Source organism: Takifugu rubripes, chromosome 10 (genome assembly GCF_901000725.2).
Source record: "Takifugu rubripes chromosome 10, fTakRub1.2, whole genome shotgun sequence".
NCBI classification, from domain to species: domain Eukaryota; kingdom Metazoa; phylum Chordata; class Actinopteri; order Tetraodontiformes; family Tetraodontidae; genus Takifugu; species Takifugu rubripes.
In genome coordinates this window covers 9,930,490-9,952,173 of record NC_042294.1, presented here as the reverse complement: position 1 = coordinate 9,952,173, position 21,684 = coordinate 9,930,490, and the positions used below count along the sequence as shown (strand labels likewise).

Here is a 21,684-nt window from a genome sequence, read left to right as displayed (position 1 = left end):
AACAGATCCATAAAGGCTAAGTGGCAGCGGGCTGCCTGCTGCAGCGTGTCTATTGAAAACCAGAATAATAAGCCTTTTTGGGGTTGAGTTTCTTTTTTTTTTGTAGGTCCATTAGGTCCGAATGACCTGCTACGAGACAAAAAACCCAAAGAAACGCAACTGATTTTGTAGAAAGGATTCCAGAAGCCAGCCGAGCACTTTCAGCCTCAACCTGCTTCAGCCTGAGATCAATTCAGAGGGAACCCGAGAAAACGCACGCTCAACATGATGATGATGATGCGTTCAGGTGCTGGTGAGCACCTGCGAAGATGCTGCAAACCTGCCGAGAAATCCTCCAGCCAAAAGCAGATCGAAGAATTAGCTGAAGCGCTTCAAAATGGCCGCCAAAGATCGATCATCAATTCTAAACAGTCAACAGAGCACCTACAGCCGATTCAAAAACTAGTAAATAAAGACGTAACTAAATCAGTGACGTCGATAAATCATTTGTTATTAGTGCTGGGAGTACATCAAAGAGTCAGAAGTTACAAAGAGATTGAGGAGTCAATGAGTAAATCGGTCAGAAAGTAAGTTGGTAAGCTCTTATTAAGACTACAACAAGCAAGACTTTAATTAAGACCGGATGTATGTGAGATCGGTCGCGTTCACGTCCTTTTTTAAAGGGAGAAGAGCTGGTACATAAAAAATGAATGAGTGTTTTCAGAAGAAGGTCTGATGCTGAGAGCAACAGCTCTTAAAATCTCTGAGGTTCTATTAAAAACTGAAGGTGGAGAGGTGACCGTGACCCGAGAAACAGGCTGTTTTATCGACAGAAAAAGCCCAAAGTGCTCTCGCACGAAACACAAACACGACACACTGCAATTACCTCCCGGCGGGGAAATGGGCTCCTCTTTAAAAGCACACTGGTTTTGTTTCTGCTCTTTAGTTCAGATGATGAATTCGGGCACAAAGAGCTTTAATTATTGGCAAATTGCTCTTTGATGAACTTGAGAAAGATGAATTGGGACCAAAATGCTTTGAAACGGTTGTTGGACATTCAGATGATCAAAGTTTATTTCAATGAAAGTGGCCACGCCCCTCGCCAGATGTCCTTTGGACAACATCTGTCAAAGAAGCGACCTTTACCCCCTGGTGGCCGGCTGCAGTAAAACCTCCCCTGAGAAGCCCATCCCATCCTTGAGGGTGGTTCCAGATCACTCTGTGTCCTCCTGGCCCATCCTGCTTCCGTAACCTGGACATTTATCGATACATATTTGTTTATTTTATACCGTTTCCAGCGCAGCAGCATCAGCAGGTTTGTAGACTTGTTATTAAAAAGAACAGCACGAATTAGCGGCAATGATGTCCGCTGCATCGGAGCGAGCCTGCTACTTCCTGACAGATGGAAGGACTCCGACTCATCTTCAGAGCCACTGATTCATCACGGGCGGAATCAAAAACGCCTCTCAAGGCATCTGCTGTGAGCTGCGAGCGCGACTCTGGAAGCTAGCAGAAGCCCAAGCTGAAGCTTTGCATCATGTAAACACAGCAACCGCTCTGAAAAGGTGAAAAACACTTTTAGGACTCAGACGCGACAAATCACAGGAGCGCAGATAAAGTTTAAAGAAGAAGAAGAAGGTGCCAGAAGAGGACGGCTGGCCCCCGTAGGCGGAGCTGAGCGGAGCAGTTTTATATGTTAATGTGGCTCCGTCTCTTCACTATTCGAGCTCTGAGTGAACGCTGAACCGGGCAATTTAGAGATGATTTGAGGGCCTCGGTGCGAGTCAAATACAGCACGTCTTCAGAGCCGACTACAAAAGAGGAGTCGATCTAATCACGTCGAGGTTGCGCTCCGCGCACATAACATTAACGTTTCTGTCACAAGAGCGAGAGCACATTATTTTTATTATAATCGTCCATTTAGGTTCAATCTCACAGGTTTGTCCTTCGAGAGGAGACAAAAAAAAATAGCCTCCAAGCTCCGCCCACTCTGGAGCAGACCGACATAATTAGATAGAAAGAGCGAAAAAAAGGAGGGTTAAAACCAAATGAACATTTATTTTATGAATTCTGACTTAAGTTGACATTAGGACTCTAACATGAGAGACTCTGGACACTTAAACCGGATAAAATGTATGAATCCTAATTATAGTTAAAGACTTTGAACCTTTCCTGGAGGAATAAAGTTTAGGTGTAAGAAGCGGATTTTTCAAGGCGTTATATTGACATAAACATTACAATACTCTATGAATCAAATATCTATTTCGTTTTTGATTGTGAGCCTTTTCAAAGCAATTTGCTCTTTTAAAATCAACATCAACATATCGGACTTTTTATTTGGTTTTTGGACGATTTCTTTAATTAGGGTAGAGGTCTACATCTGAGCTGGTGCTCCTCTGGACTGGAACCCGGCGAGTGGAAACAGGACGGGACACCGGCTGCCTGTGCCCGATTCCGCCAGCGTGCCTCGTTGGGAGGCCGCATTAAAAATGTCCGCTTCATCGGATTCTGTAACAAACGCACCAGGACAGGAACAAGACACAGGCAGGAGGCGACAGGGCGCGTTCGGCCTCGCTGATCCGACACCTGCCACCACGCTCGGCTCTGAACTGGTGTTCCTGTTGCTCTGACACCTCCCAGGTCCCACAGGATTATAGAAAATCATGAACATGTTAAAGCCTGCCAGCAAACATGCAGCTCCATAAAAACATTTGAATCAGGTCCCAGATCCTGCAGGGTGGAAGTCGAACTTTTTCGAGGCTGGATTGTGGGCACCTGCCTCAGTCAGGGAGCTCAGTCCTTCCTCCTGGAGTCTATTTTTGACAGGCAGAAACTGCTGGAGGTCATTTGTAGAGCTCTGGCAGTGCTGCTCCTGTTCTTCCACAGTAGATAGCGGTCCTGTTGCCCTCCTGTGACCCCCCCCCCCCCCCTTCCACAACTCTATACTGAATCCCCCGCTACCTCCTCCACGCTCTTAAAGCAGCACTGCACAAGAAGCTTCTGGAGACTGAAGTATAGAGGCAATGGAACCGTTTAATAATCATTAACCAAAAGCAGAAAAATCTGACATGCAGGAGGTGTCGGTATTGAGCGCCAGTGCAGCGCCCCTGCTGGTAGATGTGGGGTATGAGCAGGATTGCCAGTGCAGAAAGCGTGACAATGACACCAAGTCAAATATTCTGAAGCTCTCCTTGACTTCTTTAAAGACCAGATTTTCCTCACAAAGCCTCCACTGAGGACAGGAGCAGGGAACAGAGGGACAAAGGGACCTTGTAGATATACCGCAAGGACAATTATAGAAACACGAAGGGCTCTCTTTCTGTTCCTGCTCCCTGATGAAGTGAAGATTTGCAGCTATGAAGTCTATTAAGTTCCAAACCAACAGAGCGTCCTTGGTGAACACAAACTGCACTTTCATCGACTGATTTGGTCTCTGGCAGAGCATGAAAGTCCATCCAGGAGCTCTGAGACAGATATAAACAGATGGTATATTGATGAAAATTTACTGATCATTTTCAAACAAGAAAGCCGAAGGTGACTTTAGATCAAACGGGATAGTGTTTGTGTGTGCGTGTGTGTCTTTGCAAGGTTACATCACTCTAAACTTCCAGGACAATTTTCACATTTGTTATTAAATGTGTTGTAAAATACATGACAAGTATCTATAATTTTACTTAATTTTATTTATTTTCAGTATAAGCACATCTATGTGAAAACAACTTTGCTTTTATTCAAGCATTTATTTAGGCATTTATGAAAGGAAATTGAACGTTCCCCAACACCGGATCCATATGAGGTGTATCTATATGTATCACTGTAATTCATTTAAGAATTCACGAGTAAATTTACAACATTTCTAATGTTTACCAAAGTCAAACACAAAGAATAAGTAATTTCTGTCTACTTTTCCAACACTGTAAATCGAGGTTAGCTTTGTCTCGTTGGGCAGATTGATTACGACCCCGATGGTGGGTTTGCATGTTAAAAGCCTGTGGTGCCGGGCCCGGGGCCCGCGATGTGTACCTGGAGTCAACAGGATGACGGAGGTGACGATCAGCGAGCAGATGACCAGAATGACAAGGAGGGCGATCGCTATTCCCTTCCAGTTCCTCTGCGGAGGGTTGCTGCCCACCAGCTCCTGCACAGACAGAGAAGGAGAGACGTGGTCAGCAATAATAAAAACAGTAAAAATACTGTAAATAAATCAAGCGCCGCCAGGACGAGAGGACAGGAGGAGAGAAGGCTCCGCAGGATGTTAAATAAAGGAAAATCACAGCTTGTATAAGCGGCAGGAAAACCGGCAGCAAGGGCGTCAGTCAAGGGCAAACACGAGTCAGAGCCGCTGCCTCAAGGAGACCTGCCAAAAGGAGGAGGAGGGAGGAGAATCCTTAATGAGCCAGGCATCAATGGCTATCACCCCAAACGAATGTGACAGATAAGAATGGACGGCGTGCCACGCTGCCGCACCGCACGCTTGACGACGGCTCGTCAGACGTGCAGCTCCGGGACCCGGAACGCCAGTCCCGACCCGGAGCTTTTTCCTCCTTTAATCCAGGCAACACATCCAGAGGCAGGTGGAATTATTGCACTTTAATATCGTTGGAAGCCAAACGCAACACGGGGAAGACGGGGGGTGGGGACGCAGCTGTAGGCGTCCTCCTTATTCCCAAATCAAATAACATGCAGGGGGGAAAGGGGGGGTGGTCTGACACGCGGCGACGTGCAGCAGGTGTCTCGGCTCAGCGGCGTGAGGACGCCAGTGTGTTTTCAAAGAATATTACAGTGACGAGGCGAGACAGCTCCCACTCCAGATGCGCCTCCAGTTGAGAGATAAACGCATCATCCTCTCCTCGGTGGACGGAAAATTAAACTGCGACATGTGCTGCATCCTCATCCCGACCTGTTCTCCAATAATGACGGAAGAGGAGCCGGAAGCGTCTCTGCGTTTTCTCAGTTATCACAAGTCCTCCGATGTGACCCGCAAGAAGAGTGTCAGCGTTCTATTTAAGGGGGGAATTCGGAAGCGCTCGACGTGGATTAATAAGTTCCTAATCGGTTCCTAATGGACAAAAGCAGAGAGGCGGAGGAGGCGCTCCGGGGAGCCGTGGCTGCGCCGTTAATGAACACACGCCGGGGTTTTAACGACACTGAAAGGCTGAAGTACGGCGCCGAGGCCTCCGCTGACCTCATTCCCACCTTAATCGAAAGTCGCAGCAGACACCATTAGCCAGCAGATAAGAGTAATTGTGGTATTTACCAGACTTGCTCATTAGCCTCTCTCATTTGTCCAGATGTTCATGACGCTCCGAAGTTCTCGGGGCGTCTGAACTTTCCATCGCCAGAAGAACTGACGCACAACCCGTCAGCTGGAATTAGTTTAACTTGGACGCTGAAAATTGCTTCGCAATAATGTGTCTTCATGCATTTTAATCAAGAGGATCTGGGAATTTCATTAATTATTCATTTGGATGCGGTCCAGCTGTTTGGGGAGCTAAATAATGCAGGAGCACATGGGCTCCTCCTACTTTCAGCTCAGAGCTGCTGTTGTTACTGCCACCACGGCTGGGTGATCTGATTTGGAGATCTATAAATATAAAGAAGTGCTCAGCTGTTTGTGTTCAGGGGTCGTCTCATAGATCCACCATCAGCTGGAGCTCCAGGTCTTCAAAACCCCACAGGAACCGTTACAACAGCGTCACGTTCAGCACGAGCGAGTGAACCAAACTCAGCGAGCTGAGAAGCAAACCCTCAGTCAAGGCCGATCATTGGATCGCTGACTCCGTTGATGTGTGAGCACATTTAAAAATGTAAACTTCTCCTCCTTCACTGCAGGCTTCAATGAACGCTGGTTCCCTTTATCTCGGGTTGTCCAGTGAAGTCTCCAAATGCCACACAGAGAAAGCGCAGGAGTTCAGGTGAAAGTTTATCTTTGCTTTCTCCTCACAGCAGGAGGTGAAGCTCATCAGACTTCACTGACCTTTGCTGGAAGACAGAGGTTCACATTTACCGCTAACCAGCAGAGATAAGAACTTTTCAGATGCAGTAAAATCTCAACTCAAAAGACCCCAATCCACATTTTACTCATTTGTTCTCTGCCACCTCCTCCTCCTCCCATCAGCAGGAGGTCATATGAACCTGGTCCTAATCAAGGTTTCTTCCTAGTCAAAGTGAGATTTTCCTGGCACAGGTTCCCATGACCACTAACTGATCAGATCCAGGAGAGGGACCCTAGAGATCCAGATTAAGGAGTGTGCACCTCTGAAGATAACGTGAGCAGTTTGAGTCCAAGTTTTGAAAGGCCTCTAAAAAACACAGACTGAGCTCCAAAATCAGACCAAATTTTGTTCAACACCTGTATGAGTCAGCTTTTTGGTCCCGACGCCTCCTCAGAACCCCAAAGTGACTGAACACACATGACTTATTGGTCCTGTGTGGGGAGCTCACCATTAAAACTTTATCTCCGCAGCATCTTCCTGTGGTCCAACGCTAATAATAAGATGGCGCTGAATAATGGAGGCAACGACTGATTGGGCCCCGAGCCGCAGATGAGGCTGACGACCTCGAGTCTCTCATCCGGTGACTCATTATCCAAACCTGACAATACGAAGAGAGAAGAGAAGGAACCAGAACAGGGCCAAGAACTGCCTGTTGGGGTATCGGTTCCTCACTTCCTGTGACCGGCGAAAGCAATCGCTGCGTGACGCGTACGGGATCACAGAGTACAGTCTGGAAATGACTTCTTGATAGAGTCAAAAACATCTGGAGCTTCCCAAAAGATTTTGAGGACCCAGGCACTTCCTGGTGGTTTTATAGGAAGGATGGCATTAAAAATACACACAATTTAAACTATATTTGTCCACCGTAGACGCGGCGACCCGCAGCCGTCAGCCTGCAGCCTGAACCCAGGGCAGCACCAACCCACCGCTCTGCTCACCGCCGATAATTAAGCCAAGAGGACACCGAAAGCTACGCTTTTCTCACATTCTTTATTTCTTTTCCATCCACAAAAATAACCACCAGAAAGTCAGAGGACAGATTTTCTTTCCTGACAGCCGACGGAGATCTCCGCAGGCTGCTCACGTAAAGTCAGAATTCTCAAGCGAGCAATTATTTTGATCGGATTCTCCCGCAAATTCTTTCCGAGGACTCACTATTCTGAAGATAATAGATTAATTAGCTGATACTAAATCGGCCCCGGAGCTCAGAGCGATATGTTTGCACCAGCGGTGCAAGGACTCATCACTTGATGTCATAAATCTAAAAAAACAAACAAGAAAACTTGATATTGAAGAAATTAAACTTATTAATATTGATTCACAACACATGAGCCTGGTCCTGCTCCAGGTTTCTCCCTATTAAGGGAAGTTTCCCGCCCCACATCCCCTCGGGGCGTCTTCTCTTCCCTCGGTTTCCCACAGCTGCAGAAATTGTTGACGCAAAAGTGTGACTTTAACTTTCAACGGAATTACGACGAGCCGGCGTGGAGGCAGGAATGATGGAAGAGCCACTCGAGTCTGAAAGCAAAATGTGCCATTTTGACAAGAGCGTTCCACGGGATGAGCCGCAGAATGCAAATCCCGGATTTACGAGGTTCCGCCTGGAACATTAGCGGGACCCCGGCAAGAGCTTCGGGGCTTTGCTGACATCTACGGTGCAGCTCATTGATTCCGAATTTCTTCATCCAGGTGTGTCTGCTTTAACTGCAAAACACAATCACGCTACTATCGATACGGCTGTGGCGTGGTGCTAACTAAAACACCGTCGGTGACCGTGTGATTCAAACTGGCGACCTCGGGTCTGGCGCGGGCGTCTCAATAAGGGGAGAGTTGATGTGAAGACGTTCATCACAGAGAAGTGAAGAATCCAAGTTTACTCTTAAAAACCTCAACCAGGAGAGGAGCTACAATGGCTAACGACATAGTCGCGCTTGCTAGCACGGATATTCTAAAGGGAGAAAAGAGCACAAGGAGTCTGGACTGACCGGTCCCCTTTTATCATCGCTGCTCCAGGGAACAATTGTGGAAACTGATAGTAATAATAATCAGGTTTTGCCTTCAAAAATGTAAGAAAAGAAGAAAAAAACTGGCAAAAATTTCCATTCTCACCAGCTTGAGCTTTTTTGCCCTCACTTTGCACAACAAGCAGACATTTTTACATTTAACAGTCCTGAGGATCCGCTGCATCGGAACCGAGCCAATCTGCCTTCTTAGACAAAAGAGGGAAAGATTTAACATAAAAATAGCGTATAAAGCCCTCGGCATTAACCCTCGCTGAGGCGGCGGAAGCTCGGAATTTTCATCATTTCTCCCTTGGAAGCGTCCTCACATCTGTCACCGCCGCCGCCGCCGCTGCTCCAATCAGGGGACTTAACGAGGAGAGCACGGCGAGGACACAGCTGCGGATAAACGGCTGCTAGAAGAGCCGGAGATTCACTTTTACGAGCTGCCGCCTGGTCGCCGCTCGCTTCTCTGAGCGCCGCTTTAATGGCAGATGTCATTTTACAGGAAATACTCCAGAATATTCCGGCGGAGTGACTGAAGCCGAGCCCCCCGGGGGGGGCGGCCGCGGTGCGTGATGAGTGTGCGAGAGAGCCTCCGTTGGGCTTCAACTGGGTTTTTGGGCTCTAAACGGCGTCGCAACTCTGTGATTGTCCGACCTAACGTGACCTCACAGGTGCACCGTCTTGCTAAAATGGTAGCGTGCGGGGCGCCACCTCAGAGCACGGCGCCATGCCAACATCGGTGCAGCAAATGGCAACCACGAAACACGGAGGCTCCTGTGAAGGCTGCAAATGATAGAAGAAGAAAGTGACGCGTGGAAAGAGAAGGATGCTATTTTGAGAGTAGACGTGCATGAAATCAAGGCATCATCCTCCCAAATGTGTCACCGCTGCATGAGGTCACACAGTAAATCAGTTTGCACCATTTATTCCACTATTAATGAGCCTATAAAAACCATAATTTAAGCGTCTGGCTCATTTTTGCAAAGGTCTCGAAGCAGAAGTTCACAGCCCGACTCTCGCCATGACGCTAAGGTTGCCATGGTTCTGCTCAGGCTAAAAATGTGGGCTCCAGCAGTAAAGCGGAAAGATGGGAATTCGCACCGACATTTTGGAGTAACGGACCTAAAAAAGCAAACTTGTTCACGCTGTCGTGGCTCGTATGGTGCGAGTCGGGTCACATGGATCCTGCAATGTTGCCATGGCGGCTAGCTGCAGAGAAACCACCTGTTAGCGGAAGCTAGCAGACCTGAGTTGAGCTGAACGAGGACTGTTGTGGTGGAGCAGACTAAACCAGACAAAGTAGGCTTAGACACACACACACACACACACACACACACACACACACACACACACACAGTGCGAGTGATACTTTAAAATCTGGTGGCACTGACACTTTTCTGAGGTGCTGATTTTCTTTTCTCAAGGTCAAACAAGTGTTTTACATTGGAAACTTTCCAGCAGCTACAGACTACGAGGTTAACCGAGCCGCCGGGAGGAGGCGAGTCGCGGTGAATGCAGACAACTGAAGGGAGGCGGGAAGAGAGGAGGCTGGGAGATCTCACTGCAGAGCGGAGCATGTCTCTCGGCAGCCTCCCAGAATTATTTGTATTCTCTGCCGCCGCGCCAGCGAGCGCCCGCGTCTCTCAGCAACACGAAGAATTGAAAAGTATCTGTCCTGCTGCTCGTATCCATCAACCTCCGTTCCATAGCGCACACTCGTCGTGCCACTCCAGCTAAATAAATTGCCATCATAGAAACAATATGTGCTGTCAGACGCGCCGGCTTCCTGGAAATGAACCGCCCCACAAGTCACTGCTTCCAGGCAGAGGGTCTAATAAAGAGACGCTGCTGCTCCTGTTGGTGTTTACAAAGGCTAATGTATTCTGGCCCTGCCGCTATTTTATCTCCTCCGCTGACAAAATATGAAACTCGTGTCGAAAGAAAAGACTTCCAGCCTCTCATCAGGGCCGTAACATTTGCCTGAAGAGCTCTCAGCATGAGAGATGCCCGATTGTTAAGAGCGGTCCGGGTTCTTTTTCCACCAGTAATCTGCAATAACACACAATAATATCAGAGGGGGGAAGGGGGGGGGGGGGGGGGGGGGGCAGTCATCACCTCCATTTGATGTTCAGACTTTCCAAAAAAAATCACGCTTAAATCGGAATATTCAGTCTAGTTATAGAGGCACAAAGGTCACATGGGTGTGTCGGGACAGTGAGCGCACCGTCACGCTTCCTGTGTACCGCCAACGCCGCTTGGAATCGATTTGGAAAACAGCACGTTTGCCGGCCCGGGGTCGGAGCCGCAGCGGCGCCATTTCCATCAACTCCAGCTACTTTGTTTTCCCGCTCTCTCATGGCATCTCCATGGTAACCCTCTATGCGGTGAAACAGAAAAATCACTGCTCGGCCTCACTCAGGCTACCTGTTGCTCGCGCCGCGGCCCGAGCGTTCCCGCCGCTCAGCTGGGAGAGAGCGCCGCCTCTGAATGATTTATCAGATCAGGAAACGCTGCTTTTATTCCGTTATCGGTTCAACAACACGCTTCCACATGCAGCTGCGTGTTTAATGCACCAGCAGGACCCGCGTGCACTTCAGGTCTATATAGGGAAAACGCCATTTCCATCCCAGGCGGCGAAGCCGTGAGACCAGCTGGGCTTTTTGATTTCCTGTCGCTTCTACATTATTTAAACCACACAGCTTCTCGTCCTAAAGGGTGACACAGGAAGGCCGCGGGACGACGCGGTTCTATCGCCGTAATTAATGTCTGCTGCCTTGAAAACACCAACAAAATAAAAATTAATCACCAGCCCGCTAACGAGCTCCTCCAGCCCTAATGATCCGGTTAGCGATTAGCAGCGCGCAAACAGCAGCAAGGTCGTTCGGGTTCTACTATTTCAAAGACGTCTCCTCACAAACTTCAGCGACCATCGGTACGGTTGATCCGAGACCCTGACCCGGTTTCACATTCTCCAACACTGATCTGGAGCATTTTCACGAACGGAACGCGGCTGCTGGAGCGCTAACGCAGTCAGAGGGAAACGGGCAGGTCAGGTTAACGTACCACGTTTGCAATAAAAAGCAGGAGGAGCAGGCTGCGTTTGCCATCACAAGAGGTCGGGGATGCCAACGGTGGAGGGGTCATTGTGGGTTTTATTAGGGGAGAAAAACAGAACAGAAAGAAAAATGAGTAGAAAACAAGGTTAGGGCCTTTTTTGCTGCTTCAACATGTGATAATGGTAACGACCCTCCGCGGTTACATTGGATTTATCTGCTTAAACGCTGTTTAGATAACTAAAAAAAATAAAAAGGATGAACTTTAATCGTCTTTTTATTACGTTGACTTCCAAAACCTTTATAATGAGCATTTGCTGCGCCAAACTTCATTTAACAGCTCCGACACCGTTTTGACGCGGAGCGGCGTTAACGCGTGGCATTCAGGTTTTGTTGATGGTTAATTAAAGCCAGCTCACCGTCTGGAATTAAATGTCAACCCGGGCCCTGAATTAGAGAAAATTAAAGATAACCTTCTAACATCACCAGTTCTGCCTCCAGACCCGATGGTTCCGGTTCAGAGCAGGATTCTTAACACAAAGTTTCCCGTTCGGAGCTGCAGGAGAATGTTTTCCAGAGTTCAGAGCTCAAAACTTCTCAAGGGAAACCAAAGCCTGAAACATCTAGACGCAGCGCAACAGGAATAAACCGCGAGCGGAACCTTGAGCCGCCTGGGGTCACCGATAGAAAAGGCCCAAGAACGGACGGTTCTTAATCAGGTGGCCTCGTCACATGACGGATCACAGCCGGAGCGAGCGCGGGTCCCGGCGGGGTCACACGCTTCCCTCATCAAAGTCAAACAACTAAAGGAGACGTGGATCCCTGCTGATCATCGGGTGGACTAAAACAGAGCCGGAGGACGCCGGCGGCTCTGATGGACACGCTCAGTAAGCCGGAGCTAATGAGATTACCCATGATGCAACACACAAATAAACACAACCCGGAACAAGCCCAGAGGAGGTGATCTGGTCTCGGATCACCTTTGGGCGGTCGAAGCTGCGCCTCCTGCGAGTGTCAGGCTGACGCTAAAGGTGAGCATTAGCATTAGCATCAGCGCTTTAGAGCCTCAGATCTTCAGATATAAACGCCTGTTCCTCGGCGTTTCCTGACACCGATCATGTTCCCGTCAGCCGGGAAGAGCCGAGCGTGCAGCCTCAGCACCAGATGCTCAGCAGCGAAAAGATTTCTTAGAACTCTTTCATCAATAATTCAGCACGGAGATAGCATCGATAGCACGCTCACTGCTGAACACCGCGTTCAATGCTACAGGCCATTAGCATAACTCATCTTAAACAAGGAGAGCAGCTCTGGATTTTTTTTAAATGAGTTTGCAGCTTATTGGCAACAATAATGTCATTAAATTTAATACAAACGTGAAGAAACGTTGTAAATCACACATTTGTTCAGTTCCAGCCACGTGATTGTTTCAACTTAGTCCATAAAAACGTGATCAAAAAGGAAAATGGGACAAAAGACCCCTCAAAATAAAGCAAATACATTCAATTATTATCTTTACTTTCTTATTTATGTAAAAACCCGACACTCGAGGCGACTCAAGGAAATAAGAATCCGAAACCTTGAAGATCAGACAGACTATTTAATCTAAAAAGGAGATTAAACAGAAAGAATCGCAGTAATATTGATTCAAGTTTAATCTTTTCACGCTCGTTTTTCTTTTTTACTTGATGTGAAATAATCTTTAGACTATCTGCTGCTCTTCTGGATCTCAGACGATCCACAAGAAGCTTCCTGTGTCGTATATTAATCAAAAAGAAATGGTTTTAAACATCTTATGAACATCGTATCTTCTCCAGAGGAGCAAAACAGACTGTTACAAGCTCCTTCCTTATTCTCGTCTATCATTTATTAAACAAGCTGGAGTAAAACAAAGGCAGCAGCCTCACGTTTGTGGTTTCAAGCCGCTTTTTTTATTTCTCATCCTTTATTGTTTAGCGTCTCGGCTTTTACATTTAATCAAAGCGACAAGTTTAAGCTCGCGCCTCGCGCAAATGCAAATGAATTAAAGTCGGAATGACGGGTTAAAACCGGCAACACAGCGGCAAATATAATTTAATGTCTGTGCAATAAACCCCAATACAGGCGTGACACCACCCTCAGGGCCCAGCCGTTACCATAGCGACCTGGAAATGGCCTTAACCGTTCCGCTAAAACCCTTGTCAGACCTGCTGTCTGAGTTAACGACGCCGTCGGACTCTTACAGATGGACTCGGAGGAGAAGGCGACCATGCTGCGGTGGAACCGTTGCGATAATGAAGCACTTCCTGTTGTTTGGCTGAAGGTTGTTTGTGGTCTGCAGGACAATGGTGTCAAAATTAAAGCGGGAAATTTCTCGAGGCAACGAGCGCTGCCAGTTGCCATTACTGTCCAACACCCTGACGCGTCCTTGGACACGATGGTACCGCGTCTCCTCTGACGGCCCAGCACGTAATTAGCTTGACCTCTAGCAAACAGGCTCACGCTAAAGTCTAATCCCGTTGAAGCAGGCAGGCGGCAGCGATTCCAAATCAATGCTGCAGCTGCAACAGGAAGGAAAGAACGGCTGATTTCACTGCCTGTTCTGGAACAGGATGGTTCAAATACAGGAGAGGAGAAGTAAGCGGATGAAGGACTCAATGTTTCTGAGTGGAAACAAACTTCCCGGAACAAATTTGCAGGTTTGCTGGACGTTCTCTGGAGTCTCATCACAGAACTTGTTTTCAGGAAAGGTTGCTGATCCTTTAAATACTCCATTACTGTTGAAAGCTACGTTAAGAGTTCGCAGTTAGCACCAGTTAGCTTCCAGTAGACTGGAATTAACTTGACTGAATCTCCAAAAATCCCAAAAAATGGCTTTAATGTCCAAAATGGAATTTTTATGCAAATGCATCAATGAAGAAACTTCAGGAGTCGATGAGAAGAAAGAAGGTAACAGATGACTTTTGGTAACTCCAGCTCTCTCACGGCTGGACCGAAGGAATGAAGCCGACCTGAAATCTGATCATCTTCTGGACGGCTGGTAGCCGGTCACCAAATATTGGCCCGGTGCTTCGCCGGTAATTGGGATCTTTATTGATTTCCGGGCCTGTCGTCACGCCTGAGGTGACCTTTTGTTTGAGAATAATTGCTCTATTAGAGGGTTTATTCAGACACCTGCCGGGTATCTCAGGCACCATTATTGTCCAGGAAGAATCTCCAGGCGGTAACAGAGTGACCCGGGCTTATCACGGCCGGCTTGCCACATCGGTGGCTTAACTCCAGCGACGCTGGGAAGACTGATAAGGTTATAATGGACTCTATAAAGCTTTTATGGTATTGTTTCATTTCAGAGAGGGGAAGAAGAATTGCTTCTCTGGACAAAATGAAGGAAAACTCAAGAAAAATCGGCCAGTTATCCGTCTCTGTGGGATTTTAACCAAAAGATCGGCACGGATTTCAACCCTAACGTGTCAGAAATATTTGATTTTCGAGCTTATTGCAGGATCCTTGAGAGCGAATGCTAGCATCACATTAGTTATTAGCGGCTGTACGCTGCCTTTAGTGCAGGTGGATGAAGGCAGATGATAAAGCTGTAGTCCAGGGAGCCGTTAACCCCGATTAGCCTCACTTTTTTTGGGATCTTGGCTCTGGTGATATTTTTAATCCATCACAGCTCATTGATTTCACGCCAGCGTCGATATTAGAACCAGTATTTCTGCTCAAGAGGGCCATATGGTTTAGTTCACAGCTCAGAGAAAACATGTTTTTAATACCCCTTTAATGATGGATCTGGAACAAAATGAGCCTTTCCAGGGTTTTTCTTTAAAAATAACATTTTCACAGTTGGAATGTCGCAGCTCTCCACCGTCACTGTAAATGCTGTAGGTTTAAATGAAGCTGGAACAGGAGAGAGTGAAGAAAGACAATTACAGTCCAACAAGAAGATGAAGGACACTGAATGTTGGCTGAATAATAAAGAGAGGTGATCCTTCCGCCACCATCTGTCACGTTGAAGATGTTCTAAAGGGTGTTGGGAACACGATGTTTTCCCAGCGTTCCTGCTGGAACAGCGTCATGCTACTCAGCCCCTCCAGAGCAGAAGCTCTTCACTGAGCTGGAGCACGAACAGACATGAAAGATATGAAAATTGCACGACATCGCTGGACACCAAGTAAGCGTTTAAGCCTGGGCCGAACACAACAAACAAAAGTGTCTTTTCCGCTCTCCCGCATTCGATTTCTCACCAAGATTCAAGCAGTTCACGACTCCTGAGAGGACGTCGGAGGCCCAGACGAAGTAAATCTGAGTAACTCTACTCGGGCACGTGCGACCAGTAAACCCGACAAAAAAACATTTCCACTGTCTTAATCAAGGTACCAAAGAGCCGAACCGCCATTAAATCCAAATAAGGAAGGAGGAGAAACTGAGCAATAAAACTATTTTTACTCTCAGTTTTGAATTGAGAGTAAAAAGAGTTATTCTGGGGTCTTTAGCTTCATTTTCTGGCAGCGTTCAGGGTAAAAAAAGAGGAGAAATGCGACCTTTGTGCACATTGTGTCCAGTACAAACAGCACTTTTATATCCCTGCTTTAATCTGAATACAAGGTCAAGGACAAGGACAAGGACCAGCACAGAGGACAAAACTGGCCTCTGCAGGCAGATTTCGATGTGGGCTCCAGGTTTCCAGGAGAAAACGAGCGACCCTGATAGGACAAAGAGGAGCAGCAGAGCTGCTGGAGGTGGTTCCTTCAATCAGAGTTTCACACTTCAGGAGCTCTTCAGACTGCTCAGATTGGCAGCGCCCCGCTGCGCCGCACATCCAGGTTCTCGGGTGCAACACACACAAGAGGAAAGCGGTTATCACACATCCCCACAGCCCCCACACAGCCTTCGCTGCCGGCGTTTAAACACACAATTAGAAATGAAACAATCTTGTGGATTATTTCTAAAATTCACTAATTCTACTGACCTAACAAGGCCTATGTGAGCCGCCTGTTCCTCCACTAGATGTCGCTAAACCCTCCACACGGCAGCCTTCCAGATGCTGCAGTTACCCAGAGTGGCCACCAGGGCGGCTACAAAAGCCGCTCGGCCAGGTGGTCGCTGCTGTTGTTTCAGATGAGGCGAGACGCTGACGTGCAGCGTAACCGACTACAAATAACTGCCGATGCGCACTCGAGCCCTGGAGATGCAGCAGCTGCGTTCAGAACCCGATTCAAGAACACTTCGTGTTGCTGACCTTCAATCAGCAAAGGGCCGCTCTAAACACCTGAGCCACAGCTGGCAACGCGCCGTAACCCAACACTACAGGAGGAATCCCTATTCCACAAGAGCAAGAAGGCGAAGAGCACATAATCCATCGGAAATTGACAACATGCTGAGGATGAGTGGAATAAGATAATAACCTCCGGAGTGTGAACCCCGGGCCTGCGTGGGTTTATAATCTCTGAAACGATAAAGAACAAAGAAGCGTTCATGCTGAAGACTCAGTTCTTTGACGTCGGCTTTTAGCACGTGGATAAAAATAGATTCTGCTTGTGTTCATGTTGATATTTATGTCAAAGAGACTTCATCTGTTCCGAAGATTCTCCAGTTCTTAACCTGGCGTGTCCTGTGAAGGCGCCATCTCCAGATGATGAGAGCCCATTATCGCCTGCGTGCGGGACTAACATGTCGCGAGTAATTAGCACCCCGCGTTGAATCCCAATTCCACCCAAGTGCCGATGTGCCACGTCTCTGTATCAGCAGAACAAAGGCGGAATCAAAGGGCCCAATCAGGCCTCCCGCGGCGTTTGATGCTCAAACAAAGTCGAGCGCTCGTTAGCCGGGACGCGCTGAAAACGCGGCTGTATGCTCATTTCCCAGAATGAGACGCACATTAGCCGAGCATCTGATTCAATTTAGCTGCTCATTAACAACGGGACAGCATAAACAAGACGGTGGCACAATTATTGATTTATTATTACCCCACCGCCGCCACCACGCCATGAACTCCTGCTGTCAGTTTTGATTTACCAAATGGGGCTTTTTTTTTGTTTGCGCACAGCTGCATCTCCATGGAAACCAGGCAGTTGGAGCGTGCCCAGTAAATGTCACGAGAGTCGGTGCGCCAGACGCGTGCGCTAAACATCACTGATGCTTAATAGCCGATGTTGCGAGCGCCAACAATCAGCAGGCGGTTGACTCGTCGACTGTTCCTCCCACCCAGGCCGCTTCATGTTTTTTGGTTCGGGTTTAGGAGACGCAGGAGTAGACCGGGATGCCATCACGGAGGGACGAAGCCTCGACTCCCGACTCCTGGTGGGAAAACGTGATAAAGGCGAGATTTAGCTTGTCCCTGAGGGGGGCCCTCGAGGGGAAAAAAGGGGGTGGTGCAGTTTAACCAGCCGGTCACGGCCACCTGAGGTTGTTGAGTGGAGCCAATTTGTTCCAGGTTGTCCAGAACCCTTCAAATCCAAAAAATCCATCCTTAAAGCATGTGTGAACTGGTTCAATGGGAACCAGTTAGGGCCCTTTTCCCTTCTTCACTGGTTATCTTCGACTCCAACAGAGCAGCTCTGGATGATCATAAAAATAGAAATCATCTGCATCTCTAACTCTTTCAGCCCTCTGCAACCCTCCTCTATTTGTCACGATGCAGTTGTCCATATGCAAATCTCCACCCCTGGGATGCCGACTGGTTTTCTGTAGCTCTGGAAATGATTGCAGCCATAACAATAATGCTACAGGCAGTAAATGTCAGCAGGAAAACTGGTTGAGCGACTGCTCCGGCTCTTTCAAAAGTGAGCTCATTCCTCACTGCCGGTGCCAGGACAGCCGCCAAGATTTGGGCCGAGCCTCTGCCTCCTGCCTGGACGCCAAGCGGCTCCATATGACGCCACATGGAGCAATTCAGCGTCGATAAGCCGCGCGAGGGGGAAGTTATTGGTCCGTTTGCTTCAGATAAATCTCCAGGAGGATGGGATTTTAACAGCCCGTGCCAGCGTTGAGAGCAGAGCTGAAGCAGGAGTTTAAATAAGACAAAGCTAATGACGTTCCATGTATCACTTTGAGCCGCTGCGCCCGCACAAACAGCCCCCGCCTCGCCGCCGCCGCCGCCGCCGCTGCAGCCTGTCCGATGAAGCTGCAGCAACAGCATCCGAGTCTCCTGGCAATTACCTGCTGATGGTTTGCGACTCGCACTAGCTCTTCTGAATGTTTGTCACTAGCATGAGGGTGCTGCGGCCCCTAGAGGAGGGGGAGGAATTCGGGTGTGGAGGCTGGTTTGCCGGCAATGCTCAATGTTTCAATTAGAGACTCGGTGGAACACGGCAGCTCCTGATCGCCTTCCCGCTCCACAGCTCCGGGCCCCTAATTACAGCCAGTCGATAAGGCCAGAAAACAAAGCTGGGAATGGACGGAGGCGAGGCGCCGATAAACACAGGCAGACGCAGGCGAGGATTCAAAGACGGAGACTTCAAATACGGGAAATATGTCACAGACACATGTGACACACATCACAGGCTGCCGCTGTAATAACCAAACTATATTAGCACATTACTGAGCAGAAGAGCCCGCGTTTCCTGGGAACGCTAAACTGGAACAAACCATTAATAGTGCACCCCTCCATGTTCCTGCTTCCATTAATGAAGCCGGCCGAGGCCTTAACCATCAGAGAAGTGATGCCTTCAGTCTTCATGGCTGAAATTCTTTGAAAAGAGAATTTAAGGCTGTAATTTTGCTCATACGAGACTCCCGCCAAACGAGCACAAAACTGGACCAGGACCCACTACGGATGTCACTACTGGAGCGTCCCATCTGAATATTTGAAATTTGCATTTAAAACCAAATAAGAATAAAGTCACCGGTGAGAACAATGTTGACCTTTTCGTAAATGAGGAGATTACAAACCCAAAGGTGATGTCGGCGCCGGCAATTAGCAAGATGGAGGGCTGTGTTGACATTTAGTTTGACCATTGCTCCAAAACCCTGAATATTTATTGACAAATTAGAGCAACCTGCTCCTGAGCATTGCAAGCAATTTCAGGCAAAGCATTTAGATCGGCCCAGCAATCAGGATGATTCGACTGGCGACCACCTCTAATCTCTTCTTTAGACCACAGCAACGTGGCTGGACTGTTCACACTCTGCATAAACATTCACCAAACAAGAGGGGCGTCTAATCCTCTTGCAAATCAATCTTTGTCACCCCCCAATCATTCAGGGGTACTGAGGGAACAGGGGGACTCGGTTGTTATTTTTTCAACTTTGATTTAGCTTTAAAAATATCGAGAATATGGATGAGCTAGCGACATGCTAACTGCCACGATAAACCTAACGAGAAGATTTTGTGACGTCAAAGCACAAACTACATGGTAAAATGCCTCAAATAAGTCTGCAAACTGCACAAAATGAACTGAACAAATTAGATATTGAGAGGATGAAGGCAGCACCTGCCTCTGAGAGCCTCTAAAGAAAGGTTCAATGAACAATACCAACAAATAAACATCGTTGGCACCACAGGGCTGATTTCTTTACATCCCACCGTTCTTTATGTGCACTTTGCTCCTTTAATTAACATCTGTTTAAGTACTTCACTCACGACTTTAGCTATTCATCAGCAGCCCACCGAGGCAGCAGCTCCACCACAGAGAGGTGAATTAGACACACCACGGCTAATTAAAACCACACAAACCACAGCAACACTGGTCCGGAGTCGTCTGCATTAGTTCAGACTCCACTTTCTCTGCATCCCTTCTGCTTTTTCTGCAGGTGTGAGCGAGTGAGTGAGTCCAACATGACTGTAATGCGTGAACGTCTTTCTGCCTACAAATAACAGTTTAGCCGTTAGCATGTGGAGGGCTTCGAGTTCAGGAGCAACACCTGGGTAATACTACCCTCAACAACGAATAGAAAACATGACTTTATCAACTATAATCTTAAACCTCATTAAACCTTTGGAACATTGGACAGCAGTAGCTTTTTCTACGAGACAAATATCACATCCCATAAGGTACCGGTGTGGCTTTCAGCTCATCTCTCACCAGACCCGGCTCCTCCTCACGACGGCTCCTGGAGCCAGTGAGCTTCAGTGAATGTGAAAAAGTAGCAATAAGGACGATTATTGGGCCAGAGGCTGGAGTCTCCCCCGTTGAATGTCAGGTACGGCGATCTCGCTTTAACGCTCCTCCAAATGGCTCAGACAGGAATTCTGATGCTGGTTTCTAACGTAAGGTGACACGGTTAAACTGCTCCCAGAACATAAATATTCAGTTTTCCCCAGAAATGCTGGGAGAGGAACCGAATAACAGCTCTGGCTTTCAACCAGGCATTTGTGTTAAATTGCAGCGAGTCACAGTCAGACTACATATTCATGCGCCCGATCCCGACTTCCACAGCAGACCCACAACAGCGGCGGCGGCTCAATATTATGTGTGAAGATGCGACTGAAGGCTAGCAGCCTCTCCATGACGATAAGCGAATGAGCGGCGACTGCAGCTAGCAGGAGAGAGAAACCCAGAAGAAGAGCAAAATCCAGGAGGACTGTCAACTAATGACATGACTTTACTGTGCTTAGCTAAAGCTAGCCTTTTTTCTCCGACATTATCTCGCTCTCGATCACCTTAAAGGTGTCTCCTTCGCTGAGACATTCAAGCGGTCAAAAACAAAACCGGCCATAACGACTTTGGAGGTCTAACGAAGTGCTGCTTTTATGACGTGGATTCAAAAGCTGATGTGTGTGTGAGGGGGCGAGGCCGAGGATAATGGGAGCACAAACAGGCCGGTGGAGCAACCTTTGCTAATTAGTCAAAGATCAGCTTGTCGTAATAAGAGATTCTCTTCTTTCCCCTGCAAATGGCGCTGAGGTCGCTGGGCTGTGTGACTAAATTACAGGCCCTCACTCAGGGCTGACCTGTCACACCACCAGAGCCTCCACCCCAGCGCAGTAATGAGGGTTAGTGGCGAGAACCTCGGAGCTGTGACTAGCTGATTATCAGGGAGCTGCCGCCGCTGCTGTTTGCTATCTCTGGTGAGCTGCCCCCTATTTGTGTCCTCCCACCCTAGACCAGACGCTCTGCCAGAGGATCATCAATCAGGAGGCCGCGGCAGGACCTCACGTATCCCAGGTACGCGGTGGCCGGTGTGCGAGGCCGTCAGGCGTGCTCTCGCACATGTCTGCGTCACGGCTCTGATTTTATAAGCTAATGCGTCAGAAGCAATTCTTCTCTCTGATGGAGCCTCACAGGCCAGAACGTTCGGCTGACAGCCGCCATTTAGAATAGCGGGATGTCATCAGCACACGCAACAATCCCAGAAAATGTCGGCTTATAGAGACACGATTAACATTATAAACAAAGCAGCCAGAATTTTCAATGGTTAGAAATGCAATTATGGCTTCTCCTCAGTGGATTTTTAAGCCAATTAAAAGACAAATTTGGCATCTGGAAAGCAAATCGATACTGAAAAGACCAAAGCTGCCACCCTGATGTTTCAGAAACCTGTCTACTGGGGAGTGCCACGGCAGGACAAAAGCTAATTGGTTGACATCCAGGATTAATTAAACAGGCAGAAAATAACCGGAATAGTTTAAAAGTCAATCATTTTTATGACATCAAGAGACAATTAATTACAACTGAAACAGGGTCAGACCAATAAAATGTTGGGAAGCGCAGTGCTGAGAAATGTAGAGAAGGG

At 47.9% G+C, this 21,684-nt stretch overlaps 1 protein-coding gene across 5 annotated transcripts in view; it reads right to left on the bottom strand.

The window, feature by feature from the left end:
- Positions 1 to 21,684, bottom strand: part of dpp6a (dipeptidyl-peptidase 6a) — a 103,453-nt gene that overhangs the window by 18,727 nt on the left and 63,042 nt on the right. For all 5 annotated transcript variants that reach the window (XM_029842830.1, XM_029842832.1, XM_029842833.1 and 2 more), the window contains one exon: positions 4,003 to 4,117. In XM_029842830.1, coding sequence (XP_029698690.1) covers positions 4,003 to 4,117 — 115 coding nt within the window. The remainder of the gene's footprint in view (positions 1 to 4,002; positions 4,118 to 21,684) is intronic.